The sequence below is a fragment of the Hemiscyllium ocellatum genome, chromosome X (genome assembly GCF_020745735.1).
Source record: "Hemiscyllium ocellatum isolate sHemOce1 chromosome X, sHemOce1.pat.X.cur, whole genome shotgun sequence".
NCBI lineage: Eukaryota > Metazoa > Chordata > Chondrichthyes > Orectolobiformes > Hemiscylliidae > Hemiscyllium > Hemiscyllium ocellatum.
In genome coordinates, this window is record NC_083453.1 from 21,827,484 (window position 1) to 21,853,812 (window position 26,329).

At 45.3% G+C, this 26,329-nt stretch overlaps 1 protein-coding gene across 1 annotated transcript in view; it reads left to right on the top strand.

Moving 5' to 3' along the window:
• Nucleotides 1–26,329, top strand: part of LOC132805861 (formin-like protein 3) — a 159,986-nt gene that overhangs the window by 105,898 nt on the left and 27,759 nt on the right. The window contains exons 7-19 of the mRNA XM_060821179.1: nt 1,712–1,820; nt 2,017–2,093; nt 2,982–3,075; nt 4,804–4,878; nt 6,138–6,248; nt 8,054–8,203; nt 8,964–9,065; nt 10,178–10,436; nt 15,733–15,822; nt 17,662–17,786; nt 19,034–19,236; nt 23,392–23,626; nt 25,025–25,093. Of these exons, the coding sequence (XP_060677162.1) occupies nt 1,712–1,820; nt 2,017–2,093; nt 2,982–3,075; nt 4,804–4,878; nt 6,138–6,248; nt 8,054–8,203; nt 8,964–9,065; nt 10,178–10,436; nt 15,733–15,822; nt 17,662–17,786; nt 19,034–19,236; nt 23,392–23,626; nt 25,025–25,093 (1,699 nt within the window). The remainder of the gene's footprint in view (nt 1–1,711; nt 1,821–2,016; nt 2,094–2,981; nt 3,076–4,803; nt 4,879–6,137; nt 6,249–8,053; nt 8,204–8,963; nt 9,066–10,177; nt 10,437–15,732; nt 15,823–17,661; nt 17,787–19,033; nt 19,237–23,391; nt 23,627–25,024; nt 25,094–26,329) is intronic.

Below are 26,329 nucleotides of genomic sequence, written 5' to 3' on the forward strand. Positions count from 1 at the left end.
ACAGGACACACCAGATGGCCTCCTTCTTTAGAGACCACAATTTCCCTTCCCACATGGCTAAAGATGCCCTCTAGTGCATCTCGTCCATATCCCACACCTCCACCCTCAGACCACACCCCTCCAACCGTAACAAGGACAGAACCCCCCTAGTGCTCATCTTCCACCCTATCAACCTTCGCATAAACTAAATCATCCGCCGCCATTTCTGCCACCTCCAAAAAGACCCCACCACCAGGGATATATTTCCCTCCCCACCCCTTTCCGCCTTCCGCAAAGACCATTCCCTCCATGACTACCTGGTCAGGTCCACGCCCCCCTACAACCCACCCTCCCATCCTGGCACCTTCCCCTGCCACCGCAGGAACTGTAAAACCTGCGCCCACACCTCCTCCCTCACCTCTATCCAAGGCCCCAAAGGAGCCTTCCACATCCATCAAAGTTTTACCTGCGCATCCACTAATATCACTTATTGTATCCGTTGCTCCCGATGCAGTCGGGGAGCATTGGGGAGACTGGGCACCTCCTAGCAGAGTGCTTTAGGGAACATCTCCGGGACACCCGCACCAATCTACAACACCGCCCTGTGGCCCAACATTTCAACTCCCCCTCCCACTCTGCCAAGGGCATAGAGGTCCTGGGCCTCCTTCACCGCCGCTCCCTCACCACCAGATGCCTGCAGGAAGAACGTCTCATCTTCTGCCTCGGAACACTTCAACCCCAGGGCATCAATGTGGACTTCAACAGCTTCCTCATTTCCCCTTCCCCCACCTCACCCCAGTGGCAAATTTCCAGCTCAGCACTATCCCCATGACTTGTCCTACTTGCCTATCTTCTTTTCCACCTATCCACTCCACCCTGCCCCCCCCCCCCCCCCCCCCCAACCTATCACCTTCATCCCCTCCCCCCTCACCTATTGTACTCTATGATACTTTCTCCCCACCCCCACCCTCCTCTAGCTTATCTCTCCACCCTTTAGGCACTCTGCCTTTATTCCTGATGAAGGGTTTTTGCCTGAAATGTTGATTTTACTGCTCAGATGCTGCCTGAACTGCTGTGCTCTTCCAGCACCACTAATCCAGAACCTAGTTCAGTTGGCTCTCTCCTTCTGCACTTATGCACATTTATGTTAAAGGAATGAATTTTGCATACAGCTGCTGTATTCTTCCTGCAGTCCTTGTGATTTGAGAGTGATGAGGGATGGGGTTTTAAACTCACTGCTCCAACTTTCTCCTCCTCCTCCTGTGGGTTATGGTGGCCTCCTTAAAATCTTATGTGGTGGCTGTTCTTCAACTGTCTTGTTTGTGTAGGTGCTGGAATCTCTTCCCTAAACATCAACACCTCACTACTTCTCTTTCCTTCATTGACCCACCTTGACCAAGATCTTGGTCATCTTTACTCCTATTTTCCTTGTGTGACTTGGTATCCCAAGAGGTGTCTTGGGACATTGTAAAATGTTGTTCCTGCAAAACTGCAACATTTTAATTGCATGCCTCATCCAAGTGGCCATGCATTGCCCTTGATGTCAAGTGCTGACAATCTCCATTTTAAAGAGAAGCTAGGACATCTTTTCTCCAGCCTTCCCGGGTACCAGACGAATGGGCATTGGTTCCTCGATCACCAACTTGTCCAGGTCTTGAGACTGGCAACTCTGTTATGGTGGTTATGTGGCCTGTCTTATGATGATTGTAATAATGTTGAATTTCTTCCACAGCTACAACACTTTGCCTGACAGGAAACTCCTGAAGAACTCCCGACTTGTGAGCCAAAAGGATGATGTCCATGTTTGTATCATGTGCTTGCGGGCTGTCATGAACTACCAGGTACGGAAAATTCCCCTCCACCCAGCAACTTCAAAATAGCATGTTCCCTACCTATGCCTGACATTGTTGTGATGGATGCACGGGTCATTCAGCTCATTCCAATCCATTGACACAGCAGGTTTCACTCACTTTCTGGGATCTGTATTTAATTAAAGATGATGACCCCTCCCTTCCATTTCTTCCTTTTCTTATTCAGTACGGCTTCAACTTAGTCATGTCACACCCACATGCTGTGAATGAAATCGCACTTAGCTTGAACAACAAGAATCCCAGGTAAGAAGCCAGCATCTTATTCTCCTGCTTTTGTGACTATTTCTCCAAACTCCATGTGAGCCAAAATGTTATACCTCAAACAAATTTGTCAAAGCTTTTGCCAGTTGCCTCTCTCCTTGGTGCTGGGTGTAAGGGAATGGGATGTAGGAACAGGAGGCGGCCATTCAGACAGCTCAACCATCCAGATTGATCATGACTGACATGGGGTGTTGGCAGCCTAGTGGATGGCTGATTGTCAGAAAGTCAGCTCCCCCCCACCCCCCCCTCCACTGGCAACCTTGGCAGAACGAGGGACATGCTGACTTCAACCACTCGAGCATTTCCTGTTGAACCATCAGTGTCATGGTGAGTTAGTCACCAAAGAAAACAGTGGGCTGCTGACAGGGCAAGACTGACAGTAATGTTCCGATTTCCCCCCCCCCCCCGGGAGCCTTGGTCATGAAGTTCTGATGTAGGAAATGATGGGAGGTGAAATCTTTAGTCATTGATGTATATTTAGAAGCCTGCCCTCAGCACACCCCATCACTGCAAAAGATAATCTTTCTTTCATCCAGGAAAATCTTCTGTCTTGATTCTGCCTGTAGCTATAAATCAGAAAACAACATTTTTTAGATCCTGTCTGACCTACCTTCCAACTGTTCCTGCAACTGACTAGACTCCAGGTGTGTAACTTATCTAAAACAGGCTGATGAAGCATATTTACAATGTTGACCAGTTAGTCAAATGTATTGGAAATTAATCATATTTTTCTGAGCCATAAGGCTCAACACCCCTCAACAGGTTGATTTGAAATATCTAGGAGGTGGAATCGATGGATCCTGGTCTTTTGTTTTCATATGGCAATTCCTTCATCACCAAAGATGAGTCACTGTCCTCTTTATTTTGCAGAACCAAAGCCCTGGTATTGGAGCTATTAGCAGCAGTGTGCCTTGTGAGAGGAGGGCATGAAATCATTCTGTCTGCATTTGATCACTTCAAAGAGGTAGCAGAGCTTTTTTGTGTGTGCGTGTGTGTGTGAGAGAGACTGTATGTGGAGAGCTATCTTTGTTCTTGAACATAATTGCGACAGCTGACTTCCGTGGGCTCTTGGGTTTTTGTTCATGGCAGCTGCCCACCAGTGGTGTTGCTCAAATCCCTTGTCAGAGGTCACCCATCTTTATCCAAGGTTCTGCTGCTGTCTTCAGTTGCAGTGGCTGACTGTGTGATGTAGGAAGCCTGTCCTCCCTTCAGTAGCAATAACTTCCTGCTTAAATCTGGGCAAACATCACCCTTTCAAATTGTAGGATTGACCCCCAGTGACAGTAGCTCTCTGATACAAGAGAGTTTGCTGGATTTCGGAGTATCGGACTCTGGTGCGTGTGCATATATCTTTGTGTCACACTGAGAACATGGGAAAAGGAGAGCTCTGGAAGTGTTTCAGCATTCGACTAGATTGCAGCTGATCATCTACCTTTTGTGCCATTTTCACACTAATCCCATATCCCTCATTCACTTTAATGTTTAGAAATCTCTTTATCTCAGTCTTGAATATATTTAAAGCCTGAGCTTCCGCAGCCATCTGGAATAGAGAATTCCAAAGATTTACCACTCCCCAAACGTGAGTGAAGAAATCCCTCCCTATCGCAGTCCAAAATGGCCTGTCTTTATTCTGACACTCTGTCTCTGTCTCTGGTTTGTCCCTATCACGACCCATGCCCCTACCATGACCCATACCCTCCACCAATTCACAGGCACTAACAATGTCAAAAAAGTGTGAACATTAATGAGATCATCTCTGATTCTTCTAAACGTGATAAAATACAGATCCAATTTTCTCAATTCAGCTGCCCCAGGGATCAGGCTGGTGCATATTTATTCATTGCTTCCATGAAAAACGTGTCTTTCTTTCCATAAGGACACCAACACTGCTCTCGGTTCTCTCAATGGACTTCGCTAACATTGAAGAAAGGCCCATTCAAGTGTGCAACTCACAATGATTGTCTGTGAGAGTTGGCTATATGTTTGTAGAATCATTTATGGGATGTAAGCATTGCTGACTGTCCAGCATTTATTGCCCATCCCTAGTTGCCCCTTGAGAAGGTGGGGGTGAGCTGCCTCCTTGAACAGCTGCAGTCCATGTGCTGTAGGTAGACCCACAATGCCCTTGGAGACGTAATTCCAGGATTTTGACCTAGTGACAGTGAAAGAATGGCGATATATTTCCAATTTGGGGATGGTAAGTTGCTTGGAGGGGGTTGGTGTTCCCATGTATCTACTGCCCTTGTCCTTCTAGATGGAAGTGGTCATGGGTTTGGAAGGTGCTGTCTATAGAGCCTTGAATGAGTTGCTGAAGGGAATCTTTTCAGTTGCGCACTCTGCTGGCACTGTGAATACTGTTGGCCACCAGTTGAGATTTCCCTCTAAAAGTGGAAGATGTGGCTATCACATCAGAGAATGAGGGGATGAAGCCCATATGGTGTAATAAAGGTTTATTGAGCACTGAAGATCATTACCTCTGTGTTTAGAAGGAAGAAAACTCGCCAGCTTAGTTTTATTGCTTTATTTGAAGCTCCTTAGCCATATCATATTAATTGGACTGCTAGTATTGCTTTGCCTTCCACAAGTCAGGTGTTAATTTGTTGGCCCCTGGCCAGGCTGCTGCTAAAGTGGAGTCCATAAGCGTGTTTTACTTTCTTGTAAAAAGTAATAAATGGGGTAACTCTTTTTCAAGGTGTGCAAAGAAAAGCATCGCTTTGAAAACCTGATGGAATATTTTCGCAATGAAGACAGCAACATTGATTTCATGGTAAGCGTCAATTCCTCAGGGTCCGAGGGGAAAGAGTGCAAGGCTGTGGTGGAGCCAGTGTGGGCACTCTCACAAAGGGAGATTGTGCTGGCAATGACGCTACACCCGCTGCTGCACCCATTCCACATTTACCACTAGCCCGAATCCATGTTGGCATTGTGGGTGGAGAGAATTGCCCTGTGCTGAGTGTGCTGGCTCTCAGCAATATTCCTGCTTTGCTTAGTTCAGTGGGTTTGTGTCTTATTATTAAAATGGCAGGCTTATGTCTTGTCTGAATGTGTTGACTAGTGTGTAATGTGCCACGTGAAGCCATCCCTGTCATTTCTCACCATTTCTGAAAAAGATGCACATTCGATTTACAACACTGCATTGAATTACCGAATGTTGAAGGAGGCCATTTAGCCCAGTGCAGCTGTGCTAGCTTGTGTCCTGAGCTCTCTAATTACTCTTTCACCCTTGCCATAGAGCCTTGAAAATGGTTCCCCTTCAAGTATTTATCCAGTTCTCCATTGTGTATTGCTATTGAATCTGCTTCCAAAACCCTTTTTGGGCAGGCATTATTGTTCGTCATGGCTACTGTTTATTTTGTTGAGTACAGGAGTTGGAAAGTCATGTTGCGTCTGTACAGGACATTGGTTAGGCCACTTTAAGAACACTTTTTAGGAATACTGTGTTCAATTCTGGCCTCCCTGCCATAGGAAAGATGTTGTGAAACTTGAAAGGGTTCAGAAAAGATTAACAAGGATGTTGCCAGGGTTGGAGGGTTTGTGCTATAGGGAGAGGCTGAGTAGGCCTGGGCTGTTTCTCCTGGAGAGTTGGAGGCTGAGGGGTGACCTTATGGAAGTTTATAAAATCATGAGGGGCATGGATAGCATAAATAGACAAAGTATTTTCCCCAGGATAGGGGAGTCCAGAACTCGAGGTTTAAGGTGAGAGTGGAAAGATTTCTAAACAACCTTAGGGGTAAATTTTTCACACAGAGGGTGGTGTGTGTATAGAATGAGCTGCCAGAGGAAGTGGTGGAGGCTAGTACAATTACAACACTTCAAAGACATTTGGATGGGTATATGAATAGGAAAGATTTAGAGGGGTATGGACCAAATGCTGGCAAATGGAATTAGATTAATTTCGGATATCTGGTTGGCATGGACGAGTTGGACTGAAGGGTCTGTTTCTGTGCTGTAGATCTCTGTGACTCTTATGAATTAGAAGCCTTCCAAGGAGGTCTCTAAATGTCTACTCTTTGCCCTTGCTGCTAGGTGGCGTGCATGCAGTTCATCAATATTGTGGTCCATTCAGTGGAGGACATGAACTTCCGGGTCCACTTGCAGTTTGAGTTCACCAAGCTGGGCCTTGATGAATTCCTGGAGGTGGGTGTGAGAATCATCGTTTGTGTGCATGAAACGTATGGTCTTTGACAATCCTGCTGTCCATTTACCCTGGCCAGTTCTCATTTTTCCCACCCAGTGCAGAGATTCTGCATTCGACTGAGGGGCCCCTTACACACTTTAAGCTTTTTAAAAAAAATTGTTCATTCTTGCGATGCACATGGTGTGTTTATTGACCGTCCCTAATTGCCCTAAGGGCAGTTAGCAGTCAATTGTGTTGCTGTTATCATGGAGTTACAAGTTGGCCAGACCAGGTAAGATTTCTTTCTCCGAAGGACATTAATAAACCAGATGTTTTTATGGCTGTCATGATGATTATTCATAACTTGTGCGTTTTATTTCGGATTTATTGATCCATTCAATTGAAATTACTCCAGTCGTCCTGACAGGATTTGAACTGCTCTGTCTGAGCATTAGTCTGAGCCTCTAGATTGCTAGTCCAAAACAATACCAGTGCTTCAGTACACCATGAAAATAGACCTTGAACTTCAACCTTACAATGACCCTTCGTAGCTTGAAGCCACACACCCAAACACTGCGAGTACTGGTGTGCTAGCTAGATTTGATGATCGTGGTTGTATGGCTCACTCACATACTTGATGCCAACATTAGCACTGCCCCTGACAGCAAGGTGAGGTGAGACCACAAGTCAGACAGTCATGATCCTATCGAAGGGGGAAGCAGGCTCAGAAAGCCCACTGCTGCTTCTCCGTTCTCTGTTTCATTGTCCAGTCAAATTGCTTTGAAACTGCTGTTGGACCTGTCTGAATACTTGGTTAGGAATCAGAAAAAGTTGACCAGAAGGCTGTGCAGTGAGTGCAGAACCAAAGAGAGAATGGGAGCGACATAGTTGCTCAGTGATTAGCACCGCTGCCTCAGCACCAGGAACCCGGGTTTGATTCCTGCCTCAGGCGGCTGTCCATGTAGAGTTTGCACATTCTCCCCCTGTCTGTGGTTTCCTCCCACAGTCAAAAGATTGTGCAGGTTAAGTGGATTGCCATGCTAAATTGCCCCATAGTGTGCAGGCTAGGTGGGTTAGCCATGGGAAATGCAGGGTTGTAGGGATAGAGTAAGGGAGGGGGTAGAGCTCCCCGGAGAGTCATTGTGGACTTGATGGGCTGAATGGCCTCTTTCTATGTTGTAAGGATTCTACGAATTGCCCCCCTCTCTTTTCTGCAATCTGCCTTTGTAGCAGAAAGGCACACAAGTAAATATGAAAGATGTGGCTGCGTTTGGCCCAGGATATCTTTAGGGTCCTCTTGGGAGGGAAGAACGATTTGCGAAAAGCATCATTGACATGCTGATCAGTCCAAGTCACAATGATAAAGAGCAGGGATATGGAGTCATAATTAAGGAATTGACAATCATTGTGTGGGGACCCAGAAACTACCCCGGTTGCGTGAGTGAAAAACATCTTAATTGCCCAGCACCATTACAACTTCCAAGCCATTTAAATCTGTGCAATGTATTGCCGGTGTCAATAGTTAGAGATAAAAAAACTGCAGATGCTGGAATCCAAAGTAGACAGGCAGGAAGCTGGATGAACACAGCAAGGCAGGCAGCATCAGGAGATGGAGAAGTCGACATTTCAGGTGTAACCTTTCTTCAGGACTCCTGGAGTTGGCATTCCTCAGGCTTCAGACTCTGTGAACGACCTTATCATCCCTACTTTCCTTCCTTGTACATGAACACAGTGTGATTTTGAAGCCAGGCAATTAGACAACAAAATTCAGTTTTTATAACTTGCTCTCTTGATAATGGCTGCAATAATTTACTTTCTCCTCCAGAAATCTAAGCACACGGAAAGCGACAAGCTTCAAGTTCAGATCCAGGCCTACTTGGACAATGTATTTGACGTGGGAGGCTTGCTCGAGGACGCAGAGACTAAGAATGCAGCTTTGGAGAAAGTGGATGAACTGGAAGAGCACATGTCGCATGTGAGTAACGCAACTGGTGAAATGGGGCTTCTCTCCCTTTTACAAGGCAAGCTAGTGGCCGATAATAGCAAAGTGTATCGTCAGGAGCTGAACACGTCCACACATTGCTGCACTGTTGCAGTATTGGAGTTCTACTACCAGAGGTCTGCATGTGATTAAATTGAGGGTCTTGTTATGATTTTCTAAACAACCTGGTCAGAGTGGTATTACACACCTCTGGAGCAGGTTGGACTTTGAACCTGTGCCTCCTGGCTCAGAGGTAGGGACACTACCCCTACTTGAGTGTCTTCTATACTCTGCCTTGAGGTGGATTTTGGTTTATGAAGGGGTGGGAAGGAACCTGACTCCATGAGCTGTCATTACTTGCGTTGGGACATAGTTTTTTAATAAAAAGGCCCTATCTCTCACTACCAAAAGTCTCACTGCCTGACAGCATATCCAATATGATGGATAAAAGCAGTTTTGTATCCTACTGAAATAGGAGGTTTGTTACCTATGCCTGGGATATGAGTGTTGAGTAGACTACAGTCCAATCCTGCACCTACACTCCTCACATGTCATGACATTTATCTGGATTCAAAGTGCTCTTAAGCCTGAGTCCTATTGGTGTAGGTTTTGAGGCTGGGTGGCTTGAGGACAGTCTGCGATCTGTAACTTAGACATGCGCGGGGCCTGGGAAGAGAGTAATATTTTGCTCCCAAAGATTCAAACTTAAAACTGTCCCCCTTTCCTTCCTTATCCCCTTCCCTCCCCACCACAGTTATCGGAGAGGCTTCAGGAACTGGAAAATGAAAATATGATGAGGGTAGCAGAACTGGAAAAGCAGCTACTACATCGGGACAATGAACTGGAAATGATAAAGGTAAGGTCTGGGAGTAGCGCAGTGTCAACCGTCTCCTGAAATCTCACTATAATTAGAAAAGAAAGTAAGTTGTAGAGCGTAGTGACAACATTTGACAGTGCTGTCTAGAGCAATGAAAATTGCCAACTAAATATTTCTGGTGAGGAAAGTTGAGGGATTGCACATAAGCCCAGGGAAATATGAAGCGGCCTAATTTAATTCCGTATTCTTTAAGGGAACGTGGGTAATGCAGGCAAGGCCAGCTTTAATTGCTCATCTCTTTTTGCCCTTGAACTGAGTGCCTTGCTTGGCCATTTCACAGGATAGTTATAAGTCGATCACATTGCTGTGGGGCTGGAGTCATGTATAAGCCTAGGTCAGACCAGGTAAGGATGGCAGATTTCCCTCCCGAATGGACAAATTTGATTTTTGACAATCTATGATAATTGTCATGGCAACCATTATTGAGACTTGTTTTATATTCCAGATCTGTTAATTGAATTTAAATTCCACCAGCTGCCCTTGTGGGATTTGAACCTATATCCCCAGAGCATTAATGTAGTTTGCTGGATTACTAGTGGCATTACCACTGAAGTTACCTCCCCTGTGGCGTAAGTCACTTAACTCCATAGTTTTCACTTCAGCTTTACATGGGTTGCTATGCTATCCATGCACCTTAGACCATTGCACAAGGTCTGAGACCTGAAACAAGACCTTTTCACTTGACTAACTTTGACACAGTTTCCCATTGTACTCTGAGAATTGATTGATTTTTAATGGGCTAAAATTCCTTGGGTGGACTCATGGGTGAGGATGCTACTGCTTTAAAGTACAATGCTTTCTGCTTCCTGGTTGCTGTTTCTTTGAAGCCAGGCTGGAGACACTGAGCAATGTGACTTGGAAAGTGTGATTGTTAAAGACCAGGCAAGGCCGGCTTTTATTGCTCATCCCTCCTTGCCCTTGAATCGAGTGGCTTGGATCATCATAACACCCTGGGTTGGAGGACATACATACAGTGGCCTGCCCCTTGTCTGTTTAAACCAGTTAAGCTTGTTGGAGAGTAGTGCAATTTAACTACAAGCCTGTTTTGACAGCTAGCTGTTCCACCTTGCCGATTCTTCGTGCCCTTACAGGAAACATACAAGGATGCCAGCAGCCAGGTGCATACATTGCGAAAGATGATAAAGGAGAAAGAGGAGGCTTTGCAGCGGCAGTTTCAGCTGGAGAAACAGTTGACGGATCTGCGACATAGTTCTATTGGTGACTGCCCTGATGGAGATCCTTCCATGTTACCTCGATCTTGCCTGCGTTCAGATGTAATCCAAAGTGTTTCTTCAACACCAGCACCGCCAACTCCTCCTCCTCCTCCACCACTTGCACCACCACTGCCAGGTAAAACTACACTCCACATTATTACATGACAACGGATTGACCAGAGGGGATCTTCACAAATAGTTGGGTTGGAGTTCAGGAAACTTAGCGAAGCCAAGGTCCAAGGTGTTCTCCGGGGCAAGGAAGGTGAATGTGCCTTTGCCTCTCCTCAAATCCAGGGTTGCTTAGATCCATCCAAACATGTAAAAAGACTGGCTGATAACTAATCTGTCACATGAATGCCATCAAGTTGTCTCAATAAATTACTTGACTCATTTAATAACAATTAAAATTGTTGCATGCCACTTTGTAAAACGAAATATCTGGTCTTCGGACAACCCATTTGAGACTCGGCACCTGTGTGTGAAATCGGTCAGTTTTCAAAAGAGAACCAAAGTGGCAAATGATGTGCTCATTTGGCTAAAAGCACCTAATGTCACTCCTCAGATCTGTTAGAAGCACTTGTAAACGCAACAAGGGAAGGAAAGTGAAGTGTTGAACAAGCCCAGTCCCTGGGAATCTACCTATCCTGTGATCCCTGCTTTCCCCACGAAGATGTCTAATTGCTGCTGTGCTCATTTATTCTGTCCTGGATAAGTTCCCTCGTTACTTAATACTCTCATTGCTCTCTGTGTAAACAGATACCACGGGGCTTCCTTCCTTGTTCCATTGCTATTTTCTCAATCCTTTGGGAGTTGATGCATCTACCACAGTGAACACTTTGTCAGGATCAACTCTGTTCGTTCACTAGGAGAATAAGCCCTTCCTGATGAAGGGCTTATGCCCGAAATGTCAATTCTCCTGCTCCTCAGATGCTGCCTGACCGGCTGCGCTTTTCCAGCACCACGCTCCCGGCCCTGTCCTGACAAATTCATCCAGGTTATTTTGAAGCTTTGCCCCGTTCAGAGGAAGCCAGCACAAGGTTCCTTTAAATCTTTCCTCCTGACTTACATTCCCTCCAAATGCTACGTAATCCTTCTCTACTCTTTCCAAAAGCATGCAATTGGTGCTAAGGTGAGGTTGATTTTTTTTATTTTGCTTTTGAAAAAGCCCTGCAATCAGGCTGAAGTGAATTTTGAAGTGTGGAGGCTGTGGGCCTAATGTGGCAACACTGCTGCTGCTGGTGTGGAGGAAGTCAGGGTGCCTCATTGCGCACATGGTTACAATGAGACCTGACCTAAGCAAATTTTGAAGAATTCAAGGCACTACCTGTTGTTTTGCAATAGTAAGTTTGCAGGTGACACCAAAATTGGAGGTGTAGTGGACAGCGAAGAGGGCTACCTCAGATTACAACAGGAACTGGACCAGTTGGGCCAATGGGCTGAGAAGTGGCAGATGGAGTTTAATTCAGATAAATGCGAGGTGCTGCATTTTGGGAAAGCAAATCTTAGCAGGACTTATACACTTAATGGTAAGGTCCTCGGGAGTGTTGCTGAACAAAGAGACCTTGGAGTGCAGGTTCATAGCTCCTTGAAAGTGGAGTCGCAGGTAGATAGGATAGTGAAGAAGGTGTTTGGTATGCTTTCCTTTATTGGTCAGAGTATTGAGTACAGGAGTTGGGGGGTCATGTTGCGGCTGTACAGGACATTGGTTAGGCCACTGTTGGAATATTGCATGCAATTCTGGTCTCTTTCCTATCAGAAAGATGTTGTGAAACTTGAAAGGTTTCAGAAAAGATTTACAAGGATGTTGCCAGGGTTGGAGGATTTGAGCTACAGGGAGAGGCTGAACAGGCTGGGGCTGTTTTCCCTGGAGTGTCGGAAGTTGAGGGGTGACCTTATAGAGGCTTACAAATTGAGGGGCATGGATAGGATAAATAGACAAAGTCTTTTCCCTAGGGTGGTGGAGTCCAGAACTAGAGGGCATAGGTTTAGAGTGAGAGGGGAAAGATATAAAAGAGACCTAAGGGGCAACTTTTTCATGCAGAGGGTGGTACGTGTATGGAATGAGCTGCCAGAGGAAATGGTGGAGGCTGGTACAATTGTAATATTTAAGAGGGATTTGGATGGGTATATGAATCGGAATGGTTTGGAGTGATAGGGGACAGGTGCTGGCAGGTGGGACTAGATTACGTTGGGATATCTGGTCGGCATAGACAGGTTGGACCGAAGGGTCTGTTTCCATGCTGTACATCTCTATGACTTTTTTTTTAAAAAAAAGGTTCCTCAGCTAGCTGCCTAATTAATAAAACAGCCATACTGAATTCACCAGAGGAAATGAAATTAAAATGTGACTTAATACATCCTTTTCGTGCAGGTGAGTTGGAAATGGCCCAAAAAAAAGTAGATGCAGCATGACTGCTAAGAGCTGCCAGAGGATGTGGTGGAGGCTGGTACAAATGCAACATTTAAAAGGCATCTAGATGGGTTTATGAATAAGAAGGGTTTGGAAGGATATGGGCTGGGTGCCCATTCAGTCCATCTTGTCCATTGACCAGATATCCCACTACATTGGGTTGGGATATCTGGTCAATGGACGAGATGGACTGAAGGGTCTGTTTCCGTGCTGTACATCTTTATGACTCTGTAATAGAAATTCTAAATGACTAGAGACAAAGAGAACATGCCTAAGACACGGTAATAAGATCATTTGATGTAAAAGCAGAACTACACCATTCGGTCCTTTGAGTCCAAGAGCTTGAAAGTCACCTTTACCGTGATTACCTTATGGGAGGAATTTTTCAACCTTTTATCAGATCAGTGAATATTAGATTACATAGAGGTAACAGCAGAGAGAAAGGCCATTCAGCCTAACTGACTGTGTTAGTGTTTGTTTTCCACCCAAGCCTCATCTAACCTTCTCTACATCATTGTTGCTTCCTCACACTCGAGTTTATCTAGCCTTCACTTAATGCCATCCATATGAGCTATCTCAAGGACTCAGTGCATTCAGCAATCTAACCACTCTCTCTAGGAAAAGGTATTTCTGCTGAATTCTTTATTGGGTTTATTAATGACTATTTTATATTTATGGGCCCTAATTGTGGCCCACCTCATAAGTAAAAAGCATTTTTCTACATCTACCCTAATGAACCCTGCATGCTATTCATATATCTATCTAAGGTCACCCCTCAGTCTTTTTTTATGAAGTGGAGAGTAGAACTGTGCACAGTACTTTAGGATACTTGGGAGAGTGCTTCATAGAATATGCCTTACATTCTCTCTTATGTCACTATCAGTGGTGATATCCCAATGCACTGCCTCAGACAGGGCAGTAGAGGTTTGTTGGCAGCTAATCCCTCCAAATTCCATTGCTTGTGCAAATTCCACACTACCTGCCAATCTTTGACTCTTTGCTCAAATGCTAGACTCAGGTATGTCTTAGATCATTGTGTTTCCATGAGGTCTAATCTCTAGTTTAAAAATATATTTGAATGGAGCTTAAAGAAATTTCTGATAATGTTGAAAATGGCAACATTTTGCTATAAATAGTTGCGGTTCTTCACCACCCGGGAGTTTTATACCTTCTCCTGTCTGGAAAGCATTCTGGGTAAAATTGCCTGATTAAAAATCAAGCTAATTGTTTATAGTCCCCAAGAAAAGGTATGAAGTTTGCAGTGACTGACACACAGGATCGCATGGCAAGATTTCAGGTTTTAAGACTTTTACTGTAGTAATCAGACTAAAATCAATATCAGCTAAGCATTATTTAGTAGGCAACTAACACACAAATTAGAGAAAAGGTATTCCCCAGGAACATCTTAAGACAACTAAAAACTCCATGCTGCATTTATACATTACTCTGCACTCTTGAGCTGAAAAGTGGCAAGGAACATTTATGCCTCAGAAATGGCAGGCAGTGACTTTCTAATAAGACGATCTAACCACCATCCCTTGACATTCAATGTCATTGCCATCACTGAATTCCTCACTGTCGACATTTTGGGATTAACATTGGTCCAGTTCAGTTTCTGGTCAATCATATAAACACAGTGGCTCCAAGAGCAGGTCAGAGGCTAGGAGTTCTGTAATGAGTAACTTACTTCCTGACTCCCTAAAGCTTGTCCACCATCTACAAGGTACAAGTCAGGAATGAGATGGAATATGACTTAATTGCCTGGATGGGTGCAGCTCTAACAACACACAAAAAGCTTGACATCATCCAGATCAAAGCAACCCACTTGATTGGCCCCACATTCACAAACATTCAGTTACTCCACTACTGATGCTCAGTAGCAGCAGTGTGCACTATCTACAAGATGCGCTGCAGAAATGCACACAAGCTACTTGGACAGCACCTTCCAAAGCCATGACCACTACCATCTAGAAGGACAAGGACAGCAGACTCTTGAATACCACCACCTGCAAGTCCTACTCCAAGACACTTGGAAATACATCATTCCTTTGCTGGCTCAAAATGCTAGAATTCCCTCTCGAAGGGCATTGTGGGTCTACCTGCAGCACGTGGACTACAGCAGCTTACGAAGGCAGCTCACCACCACCTTCTCGGGGGCAACTAGGGATGATGCAATGAATGTTGCTCAGTGATGCCCACATCTCAGGAGTGAATAAAAGCTCTCTATAGAATTGTAGTCTTGTGACAAAAAATCCAAACCTCCTCTTTGCTTTATCAGGCTGAATCGCCCAGTGTCCTCATAAACATGAAACCTTTAAGCTTAATTGAATGGACTTCTCATTGCAAGGTACTGTCTGGTGAACCCATGACCTTTTAACTGTTCATAATCTTAGTTTCTTCAAATGGGTTTTTTATCCTGCCAGCCCTCTGCTAGGTGGTCTTCCACAAAATGCTCAATCTGACTGCCTCCGAGAATCTGGAAGCAGCAAAAACAGCTCCTTTCTCCTTTCGAGGCCTGGTGTTAAAACTGTCCCTCATTTTCAATAAGTTTCAACCTATGCTCCTGTTCCCATGGCAACCAGATCACATGGGCCAGTCTCCTTTGTATGTTATATATCCCTCTCCAAACAACCCCAGTCCTTAATTCAAGGTGACAGTTTAAAATGCAACCATCTTCTAAAGCATTGCGTTGTATCACCTGGGAATCAATGCAGGGATGATTGCAGATTGGCTCAAGACATGCACAGCATAGACCTATATTTTGAAAATAAATTTAATGAGTTACTTTATTTCCAATGTCTCTAGCCTGCTGGCATACAAATGTGCCATCAACTGGTCACAGGCTGGCACAGGGGCCTCTGGAATAGCCCTCATCCTGCAAAATGCCACCTTCTTGGTACAAAGATGAAAGGAAGCATGCACTGAGACGTAGAGTCACAAATCACACTTATAAGAAGAAAAATATCTTCACCAAGACAGCTGTGAATTGGAAAGTTTTAGATGTGTTTGTCTTTTCCAACAGGTCAAGCACCCCCACCCCCACCGCCACCACCTGGGGCTCCTCCGTTACCTGGCACTTCACTTTCAGTTATCCTCACCTCGGGATTGTCAGGTAATAGTTCATCTGTTTTCTATGGTGATTAAACTTATTGCTGCAACTACTTTTTGTCAAAAGGCAATGCACTGCAAGGTATTGGGAAGAAAGATGTGGTTTAGCAGGTTTAGTTTGTTTGACACGTTGCATATTCCTTTTCTTGATGTAATTAAAGCACCATGTTTGGAGCATTTTTTTTTTGCTGCTTTCTCATTTTGTTTCTCTTTTTATTCCCTACTGAAGCCAGTGTCTATCCCTATTTCTGGCCCACATGTGACTCCAGACACACACTAATTAGTTGGCTCTGAAATAACCTGGCAAGCCGCTCAGTTCAAGGGCAGTTAGGGATGGGCAACAAATGTTAGCCTTGCTAGAGACATCCACATCCCAGGATTGACTTTAAACAAGTGTCTACACACCCTTCCTATCTCTGTCAGCACCTTCAGCCCCTACACCTCTCTCTATCTCTGTCACCTTCTCCAGCCTCCTACACCCCACCCTATATCTGTAACCTCCTTCAGCCCCTACACCCCCTTCCTATACCTGTTAACTCTTCCAGTTCCTATATCTTTCCCTATTTTTGTGACCCCTCTGGCTCCTATATTCTTTTCATCTCTGTAATGTCCACCAGCCTCTGCTCATCTTTGTATCAAGTCCAGCAACTACACCCTCCCTATCTCTGTCACCTCCTCCAGCCCCTACACCCTCCTTGTCTCTATCACTTCCTCCAGTCCCCTATACCCCTCCAAGATCTGTGCATTGCTCCTGTTCCACCTTCCTGTAATATTTTCTTCCCACGTCGTGGAAACTAATGTGTCGACATGGCGATCATCCTGCACAGAACCTCCTAGCAGCTGTCCAGCTTTGAGGTGGTGGTGAAGTAGTGGCATCACTGGGCCAGTAATCCAGAAAGAGGCGAATGGACAACTTCAAATCCCGCCACAGCAGTTAGTAAATAAATCTGGAACTGAAAGCTTCTCTCAGTAATGGCAGCCATGAACCTACTATCTGGTTCACTAGTCAAGATTAGATTAGTGCTGGAAATGAACAGCAGGTCAGGCAGCATCCAAGGAGCAGGAAAATCGCCATTCCGCGCAAAAGCCCATCATCAGGAATGAGGCTGGGAGCATCCAAGGTGGAGAGATAAATGAGTGCTTTTCCAGCACCACTCTAATCTTTACTCTGATCTCCAGCATCTGTAGTGCCCACTTTCATCTGGTTCCTTAATGTCCTTCAGGAAAGGAAATCTGCCGTCTTTATTCAGTCTGGCCTACATGTGACTCCAAATCCAAAGCAATGTGGTTGTTTCTTAACTGCCCTTTGACCTCTGAATCCAGCTGTAGGGCAATTCGGGATAGGCAATAGATGCTGGCTTTGCTAGCTATTCCCATAATCCATAAAAAAGGAATATAAAATGGCCTACTCTTGTTCTGAAAAGAGTCTTCCTCAATCCCACCCCATGAATTGCTCAGCCCCGAATACTGATAGAGATCAGAAATCCAATGAGAGAATGTAGCTGCAATGAGACTGGGAAAGCTTAGGTGAGGTTAGCTAGAGTAACAGAGTAATTTGAGAGAAATGGAATAAACTTATTGAAAATGATGAAAGGATGCCGAGAAATCTAAGTGTAAGTGATGAACGTCACTTCTTTTACCTGAAGTCAGCATCTTGCTTCATAACAGTGTGTTCCATCAACTCCAGACCCATGCTGGCTAACCACCATTCCAATCCACTCGTGGGAACTGGCTGGAGTGGGGCTCACACACTGTGTGCTTTCCAACTCTGAGGCACCACAGGCCTCCCACTCCATCTTTTGCATTGTTACCTGAGATGCAATCCTTTCTTTTCTCCTTCCAGCTATCCGGATAAAGAAACCAATCAAAACCAAATTCCGTTTGCCAGTGTTCAATTGGATGGCTTTGAAACCCAACCAGATCAATGGGACAGTCTTCACTGAAATCGATGATGAAAAGATATTAGAGGTAAGCCGGATGATTTATTTTGATTTAATTTTGCCCATTTCCACTATCCCCCACCCACCCACCTCTTTGCTTCAAACAAAACTACCACAAGTGACATGGGTCAACATGGAGAGTTGCAGGAGCTCTGGAAAGGTCAGAGCACATCTCCATTTGCATCGTCATCCCCTCTGTCTGCCCAGCCACCCTCTTCACCCTTAAAATATTTTGAGCATTGCAAATGGCCTGATTAACTTTGCTGTTCTTTTTAACTGTTTCAAACTGTGGACGCTTTGACCCATCTGTCCTGGGTGTGAATCTGAACAGTCCAAGAGTAACTCAGTGTGGGTTTGATGATGACAGTAGGATGTTGACTGCAGAGCTGCACAAGAATACACACCATCTAGGCCAACGGCAGGAAGAAGGTACAGCAAGCATAGACAGTGATGAGGTTCAGTACTACAATCCATTGTCCATTGTCCTTGGTCTCACAAGCCCAGAATAGGTCAGGATCAAGGATACATTTAGCAGAAGTGTTTTTGAAGCACCTTGCCAGAGCAGGAGCTGTTTTCTTTTACCTCCTCAGGCTATGGTTGACACTGGGGTAAGGTGTTACCTTGCATCTACCTGCTCAACCTTGTCTAGAGACAGACTGGGTACATAGAATAGAATAGAATCCAATTTTTCTTCACTACAGATCTGATTACCTTGGTGAGACTAGGTTTGAGCAGAATGCCTTTGTATATTAAAGACTTTGACCTTGATGTTAATGGTGCCATCCAGACTGGTTGAGCGGGTAGTTAAAATGGAGTGGGGAACTTGGCCTGTTGCTACCACCCTTATTTCTCACTCTCTGATATGGCTAGTTCCCAGGTAATCTCTGTGTCCTTGCCTGAGCATCAAGCCCAGCCTAAACTCTATCCTTCAGCTTTTCCCTCTCCCATACACATTACGACTTTCAGACAACCTGGCCAAACTCTGTACTCACCTCCGTCCTGTATGTGTGGCGGGCCTACATAGGAGAAATGTAACAGCAGAAATGAGAGCTTTACAGGTAAGAGGATACCAAGGATGGTATGTGTCAACCTGAGATAGTGAGTTATCAATGAAAGTGTGTGAGAACTGAAGCAAAAGGAAGAAAAGGTGGAACATGAGTAGAAAGATGCACAGAGAGAGAGGCACAATTTGGGGGAAAGAAATCCTGTGAACACAGGAGATGGCCGAGTATACAATAATAATAAAGGTGTTTATCCGATCACTTTGTGCTGTAGGAGCTTGACATGGATGAATTTGAAGACCTCTTCAAGACGAAAGCCCAGGGACCCTCCATTGAAATCTCATGTCAGAAAAGCAAAAGTGCGCAGAAAGCACTGAGTAAAGTGACGCTGCTCGAAGCCAACCGAGCAAAGAATCTCGCCATTACGTTGCGCAAGGCTGGCAAGACAACTGAAGAGATTTGCAGGGCCATTCAAATGTATGTTGTAAAGCCTTCTGACCTCTTTGATTGTGTCACTTGAGTGTGAAGTGTGGGCTGACACCTGCGTGCATTTTGCGTAAATCGTTTTGCTCAAACCAACCCTTGCCCCTACCCCAGTCCAAAATTGCTCCTGGATTTCTCCCTGTATCTATCTGTCAAAAAGAACTTTAAGCCTGTGATCTGTCTCACAGCCAGGCGGGATGGGAAGTGAGGGGAAAACGTGCCCAAACCCTCTAAATATTTCTGCCATGAATTCAGTCTCCTCTAACCATCACATCCAGCTTCTAATCCTGCCATTGCCCTGCCACTCCCCATCCCTACCTCTTAATATGCAGTTGTGTCTCTGCTGTATTGTAAGGCAATTAAACTACTGTGGTTGAAAAACTGGAATCACTATCCTCCTGGCTATTCAGGGGTAAAGGTTGGCTCTGCCAAATGCATGGGGTTGTCTTTTGCTGAGCAGCTCAAATCTCCCCCTTCACTGGCGTTATCCACTTTGGGCAAATGGCTGAGGTTTTCCAGTTGTCTCATGATCTCCTTCCTGCCTTTCCCCTAAGCTGTGCGGTAGTTGTGGCTGGGTTGGTTAGAAGAGTAGAACCTGTTCCTATTTCCTCCCCTAGCCTCTGAGTCAAGTTTCCTGTCGACATGACTTAGGCTCACAAGCCTCTGACAGGCTTAATTGGTTCAGCCTATGGGAAAGCCACTCCATCTGTTCATAAATAGCACCCCATCTACTCCCCTTTGCCCGTTTTGCTTATCTGTTTATTCCATTGGACGTCAGAGTGACTGGTTTTGCTGGGGTTTTTTTTTTTCACTTCATAGGTCATTTGCTTTGACATTCACCAATCTGATGCTTTACAGCTTTCTGTCCAATGTGGTCGACTGCTGATGAGCAGCATTCAAATCTGCCTAAACATTTTCGTAGAAAGTATGTGTTGTTTGTCTCTGAGGCTTGTTGCAATGTTTCTCCACCTGTGTTTTCATCCTTCCTCCTCCCTTTCCTCCGGTGAGCTGGATGGAATGGCTGCACCCTTCTGCGTGTACTAGCTAAGTCATCCTGAGAAGGCAGTGTGGATGGACGCGGCAGTAGGCTGGGTGCAGCTCTTGTTCAGCAATTCTCTTTGCTGCCGCTTTTGAGCTCAAAGGGTCTCTTGATGGATTAAGCTTATAATCCAAGCAGGATTGTCCACATACACCATGTACAGGGATAAGGTGTGCGCTAATAACCAGTCAGGTTCCTTGTAGAGGAGTCTCATTACTCCAATCTCTACATTTCTGGTCAAAACATCGTCTGTGCTGCAATCTCCAATGGATCTTGTAAAAGGCCAGTGGTGTCTGCAAGTGGACACCTCCCAGGCACAGTAGGGCCATCCAAGTGCTTCAACAACTCCTGTGATCACACTGCTCCAAACTTCAGACTGGACTCGCTTGCAAAAGAGTTGCACGACCTTGACGTCAGAATTTACAGACTGTGCAGATGCCTGAAGTGGTGCTCACTGAGGAGTTATTCGTCAGCATGCACAGCAAGCCTTCCACCGGAGACTGTGTGTGTGTGTATCAGACCAGGATACCAAATGCAAGCTGTCGGGTACTTCATGGGCCAGGAGGCAGGCTGCCAGGGGCACCTAATCCCTTTGAAGATCGCATGCCACTGCAAACTCAGGAGACCCATGCAGCCCAGCAGCATACCTGACTCCTGGTATTGGGCATCAGGAGGGGCCAGATTGATGGCTCTCACCATATGCATGTGTAACACCAAGGGAGTAGTTGTATGAAAGATTACACCAGTGATATTCATTGAACACGTTGAAATTTGAGTCTAGACATTACTCCTGGTGATCATATCAAATGGATAATTCAACAATTCAGAGGTCATCCCTCAATCCCTTTTTTCTCCAGTGAAAACTTCAAGTTCTTTTACAAGGAAAGAGTTACTGCTAGTGCTGTGGGAACAAAGGAATGTTTGACGTGTTCAGGGCTCAACAATAATTTTCAGCTTCAAAACACTTGACTTGAACTACTCTGGTTGCATGAAGTATGCAAAGAAAAGCGGCTCCAGTTTAAGATGAATGATGAGGTGAAGGAAATCACTGGTATGGGCTCATCTCAGCTGCTGGGTTAATGACGGCAGAGCAGGGGGCTGAGCTCAGAACTCAACTGCTTTCTTTTTTTTTTTGTTTCCCTCTTTTGTTTTTCTTCCTTTTTAAAGCCTGGAGAGTGGTGGGTGAAGGAGGAGGCCTCTAACAACAGCGGCAGCAAAACCTGGACGAGCCAGACACTGCTTCATCCTGACCCAGGGTCTCCCAGTGGTGAGGGACAGGTCCTCACCTGACTTCCCCTGGCCCAGACTCGCAGGCTGGGCCAAGGCTCCAGGTCTGCGGTTATGCCTGGGTACCTGAGAGAGAAGTAGCGGTCTCAGCCCAGTGTGGTGGTCTCCTGATGTTGACGGTCTTGTTGTGGCCTGGCGGTCTGGTCCTGGCGTGGAGTTCACATCCTCCTGTGGAGGTCGTCTTCAGCTTCCAGCAAGTAGTCTCATCCAGCATGGCGGTCTTCTTCAGCGGAAGCTTCCAGCTCAGTAGACGGTCCGGCAGGCAGCCGGTCCGGCGGTCCGGCAGCCCGGCAGGCGGTCTTGTTCCAGCTGTGTCTTCGTGGTATTCCATCGTTCCTTAATTGGCTTTCCCCGAGCTGTTAACTGAACTGTGATGGACTTTCGTCTTAATTTTACTTTTGGTTTATTATTATGTATGACTTCTGTCGTTGATTTTTGGCGCCGTGGTGGGGCGACTTAAAACCTTTCACTGTATTTTACATGTAAAAGAACATGTGACAATAAATTTCTAATTCAATTATTTATTGAAGGTGTGCTTGGTAAGACGTGGTGCCTGCTGCAGCTGGCTTCTTGCTTTCACTGGCGCAGTTTGTTACTTTTCCTCACTCTCTGGACCTTTGGGGGTGGCCTGTGGATTCTGCTGTTCCATCCACCAAGCATCCTCTTTGAAGAGCAACATTTTATTGCATGCTTTAAGCAATCATTTTGAAGATATCTTGGTCATTAGAATGTGCGGTTGTCCTCTTCACTCAATGCAACGCTTTGATCCCAAATGTATGTTAGCTGATTGTCTTGTTGCATTGAACTTGGAGAGCACTATTTGATTACCCACCGTTTCACAAAATGATGAGTGCTTTGACCAATAATGTTGACAATTACAATAGCCTTGTACTGGGCTAGTTGGCACCCATTGATTTTGATTTAGGATCACCCTGGTAAGCATACGGTTTTGGAAGAGAGAGACAGGCTGCCAGAGAGCAACTGCTATGAATGACACACTCCTCCAAAAAAAAACTTCACAAGGTGATGCATTGAACCAGGCCTTTTTGGTTCTTTGTTTAACACTTCCCAAATATATCAATTGCATCGTCTGACAGTATGCTTGATGGGTGGACATCAGTTCACTGATAACTGGGCATAGGGTCATCCTCTGTGTTGGTGAGCTTTGTTCTACCAGCTTTCAGCTGCAATCTGGCAAGAGAGAGACAATGGGCAGGAATGGGTACCTTCAGCCTTTTGAGCAGTTCATCTTCTGTTCCCTTCAAACTGTGACACTGTGGGTTCACTTTTAAAGTTAAGCCATTGGTGCACCCACAGGAAGCAGGCATGACTCTGACCAAATGGGTGCAGACCAGCTGAACTTCCTCAAGCCTTCACTGATATGTGCACAGCCACCCATCAGAGAGCCGAAACTGCTGCCTGGGTACAGTCGGTAACTTCCCATGCTCTAGGGAAGCCAGCAAAGAAATATTGCAAGAATGCTGCAAAAAAAAACAAATGAAATATTGTATGAGCTCGACTCTAAATGCCAATTTTACCCATTCGCAAGCTCAACAAATGCCAAGGCGTGAATTCTGCGCTATATCAGCAAGCGGCCATTTGGAGGCAGAAAATGTTTTGCATGCGCGATAAAGTCAGGCAACAAATGGCGCGCTGGGGCATTTGGGTGAAATGACTTGCTTGAGATCTTCCAGGAAAGTAAAAGCCCCCCCGCCCCTCCATCCTCTCCCTCTGAGTAATTTTCAGTTGTGAAGTCTCTGATGACTGTCTTGTGATTTGCGTTTGGTTTAGCAGACTAAAGCATTGCCTTTGCCCTCTTGTAGGTACGATTTGAAGACTCTGCCTCTAGACTTTGTGGAGTGTCTGAATCGCTTCCTGCCTTTAGAGAACGAGGTGAAGCTTTTGAGGCAGTACGAGAGAGAGCGGAAACCACTCGATGAACTGTCCAATGAGGACCGCTTCATGCTGCAGTTCAGCAAAATCGAGCGCCTGCCTCAGCGCATGACTATTATGACGTTTGTTGGGAACTTCTGCGAGAATATTCAGATGTTGAATCCGGTAGGTCTCCCATCATCTGTAAACCAGCAGCAATGGAGATGGATTTAGAATACTATCCAGAAAAAAAATCCAAGCAGTAGGGCAACATTATTTCCTCCTTTCATGAGATGTGGACATGGCTGGCAGGTCCAGCATTTGTTGTCCATCCCTAATTGCCCTTGGGCTGAGTGGCTTGCTCGACTATTTCAGAGGGTGATTAAGAGTCAACTACATTGCTGTGGGTCTGGAGTCACATGTAAACCAGACCAGGTAAGGGTGACAGATTTCCCTCCTTTAAAGGACGTTAGTGAGCCAGATGGGTTTGTAAAACAATCAATGATAGTTGTCATGGTCACTGTCACTATGACTAGCTTTATATTCCTGATGGTATTAGAGTCCTAGAGATACAGTATGGAAACAGACCCTTCGGTCCAATTCATGCATGCTGACCAGATATCCTAAATTAATCTAGTCCCATTTGCCTTCATTTGGTCTACAATCCCACTAAACCCTTCCTATTCATATCCCTATCCAGATGCCTTTTAAATGTTGCAATTGTACCAGCCTTCATCACTACTTCTGGCAGCTCATTCCATACACGCACAACCCTCTGCATGAAAATGTTGCCCTTTAGATCCCTTTTAAATCTTTTCCCCCTCTCATCTATGCCCTCTAGTTCTGGACTCCCCCACCCCAGGGAAAAGACCATAGCTATTCACCCTATCCATGCCCCTCATGATTTGATAAACCTCTGGTCCAGGGAAAACAGCCTTAGCCTATTCAGCCTCTCCCTCTAGCTCAAAGCCAGAGCAATTTGCCTGGGTCTCTAGTCCAGTGCTGTGATCACTGTCTCACCATCTCCCAGACAAAATTCTGCATGTTTCAGAAGAAACCCAACAAGCTATGTATTGTTGTAGTCCTGACTTCCAATGGACCAGGAAGATCACCAGTTTGTTCACAATCTACCTTGTCTAAGTTCAGCTGTGATGGCATTAGGCTGTGGCAATTTCACTCTGTATTTAAGCGTTTGAATACTTCATCACCAAGTCACTGTTTGTGATGGTGGCTGGTCTATTTTTCAGCTTAAAGTAAAAGGCTGAAGTAGCACTTTCTCTGAGAGATTTCCTGAAACTCTTCAGTCTCTGAATCGATCCTCGTTTCTTCCAACATGCTCTGTTTCCTTTCTCTCCCTTCATCCCTTTCTTTAGTTGCAGATTGCTGTTATTGATAACCTTGGGTTCGCCACTTGACATCAACTGTTCGCAAAATGTACCTTTTTGGATTTACTGGTGAAGTCTGTGGAATGTTGTGCTCCAAAATCTTTGCACGAGTTTTATACAATTAGTACCAGAGATTAACATGGCTATTTCAATATATGTTATCTGAAAGATACTCAATGTTATATATGTTTTCTTCCAGCAATTGAATGCAATAATAGCTGCCTCTGCATCCATTAAGACCTCACAGAAGTTGAAGAGAATGCTGGAGGTGAGTGTGCTTTTAGTTGAGGTAAAATCAGTAGAGTCACACAGTCACAGAAATGTTACAATGCAGAATGTTGGAAATGCCATGGCTAATTTGTGTACAGCAAGATTCCACAAAATGAAATGGTGACTACTAGGTCATCTGTTTTATTGAGTATGTAATCCATTACTGAAATGTGCCATATAGCCCATCAGGTTTATGCCTGTAATGTTGAATCGATATTGGTCAGGACACCAAGGAGCACCCCAATCACCAAACTCACCACAGGGAAAAGGGCACAGATTCCTGCCTACGCATGCAAATAAAGACCATCTAAGGAGCTGCAGTTGTGGAAATGAGTTCCACTTGATCAGCGGAAGCCCTCCTAATAATTGTCATGTTTTTGCGAAGGAGCAGTGGAAAGCAATAAAGGAAAAGGACAGCTCTGAACCCCAGCTTTGTTAGCTGGAGAGCCTGGCAACAGCTCCTGCTGAAGGGCCACAAATGCTTGTACCAAGATTGCTACTGGCCTTATCTTTATATTTGAACATCACCGTCTAGACCAATATTTAATGCCCATCAGTAACTGCCCTTGAAAAGGTGGTGGCGTGCTGCTTTCTTCAGTAGCTGCAGTCTTTGGGGTGTAGAGATACCCTCAGTGCTGTTCAGAGGGATTTTGACCCAGCAAAAGTGAAGGAACGGCGATATATTTCCAAGTCAGGATGGTGAGTGGCTTGAAGGGGAACTTGCAGGGGGTGGTGTTCCCATGTCTCTGCTGCCCTGGTCCTTCTGGGTTGGAAAGGTGCCATCGAAATGTGTGTGTGTGTGTGTGTGTGTGTGTGTGTGTGTAAGGTGGTGGATGGGATGTCAGTCAAGTGCGGCAGCTTTGATGGCGCCATGCCTGTCCCATAAAAGATTGGATCTGTGCCAATCCATAGATGTTTCTAGCTCACTCTGAGATCCCAGCTGTCCTTAATGTTGCTGTAGCTTGTGTGGATCAGTGGTGGGCTCTTGTGATAATGTACCTCTACACTCGAAGGCCCAGTTTCAAGTTCCACATATTTTAAAATTAAGTCACAATGCATCAGAACAGGTTGGTTAAAAATCCAGGTTGAAGTACTAAGGATGTTTCCATCTGCTATCGGCTCTTGTGGTGTGTTATGTCCCCCAGGAAGTCTGGGTTCAAGTCTCATCTGCTTGTTAGCGGTGTAATAACATTCTGAGCAAGTTGATTTTTGAAAATATCAATGGCGGGGGGTG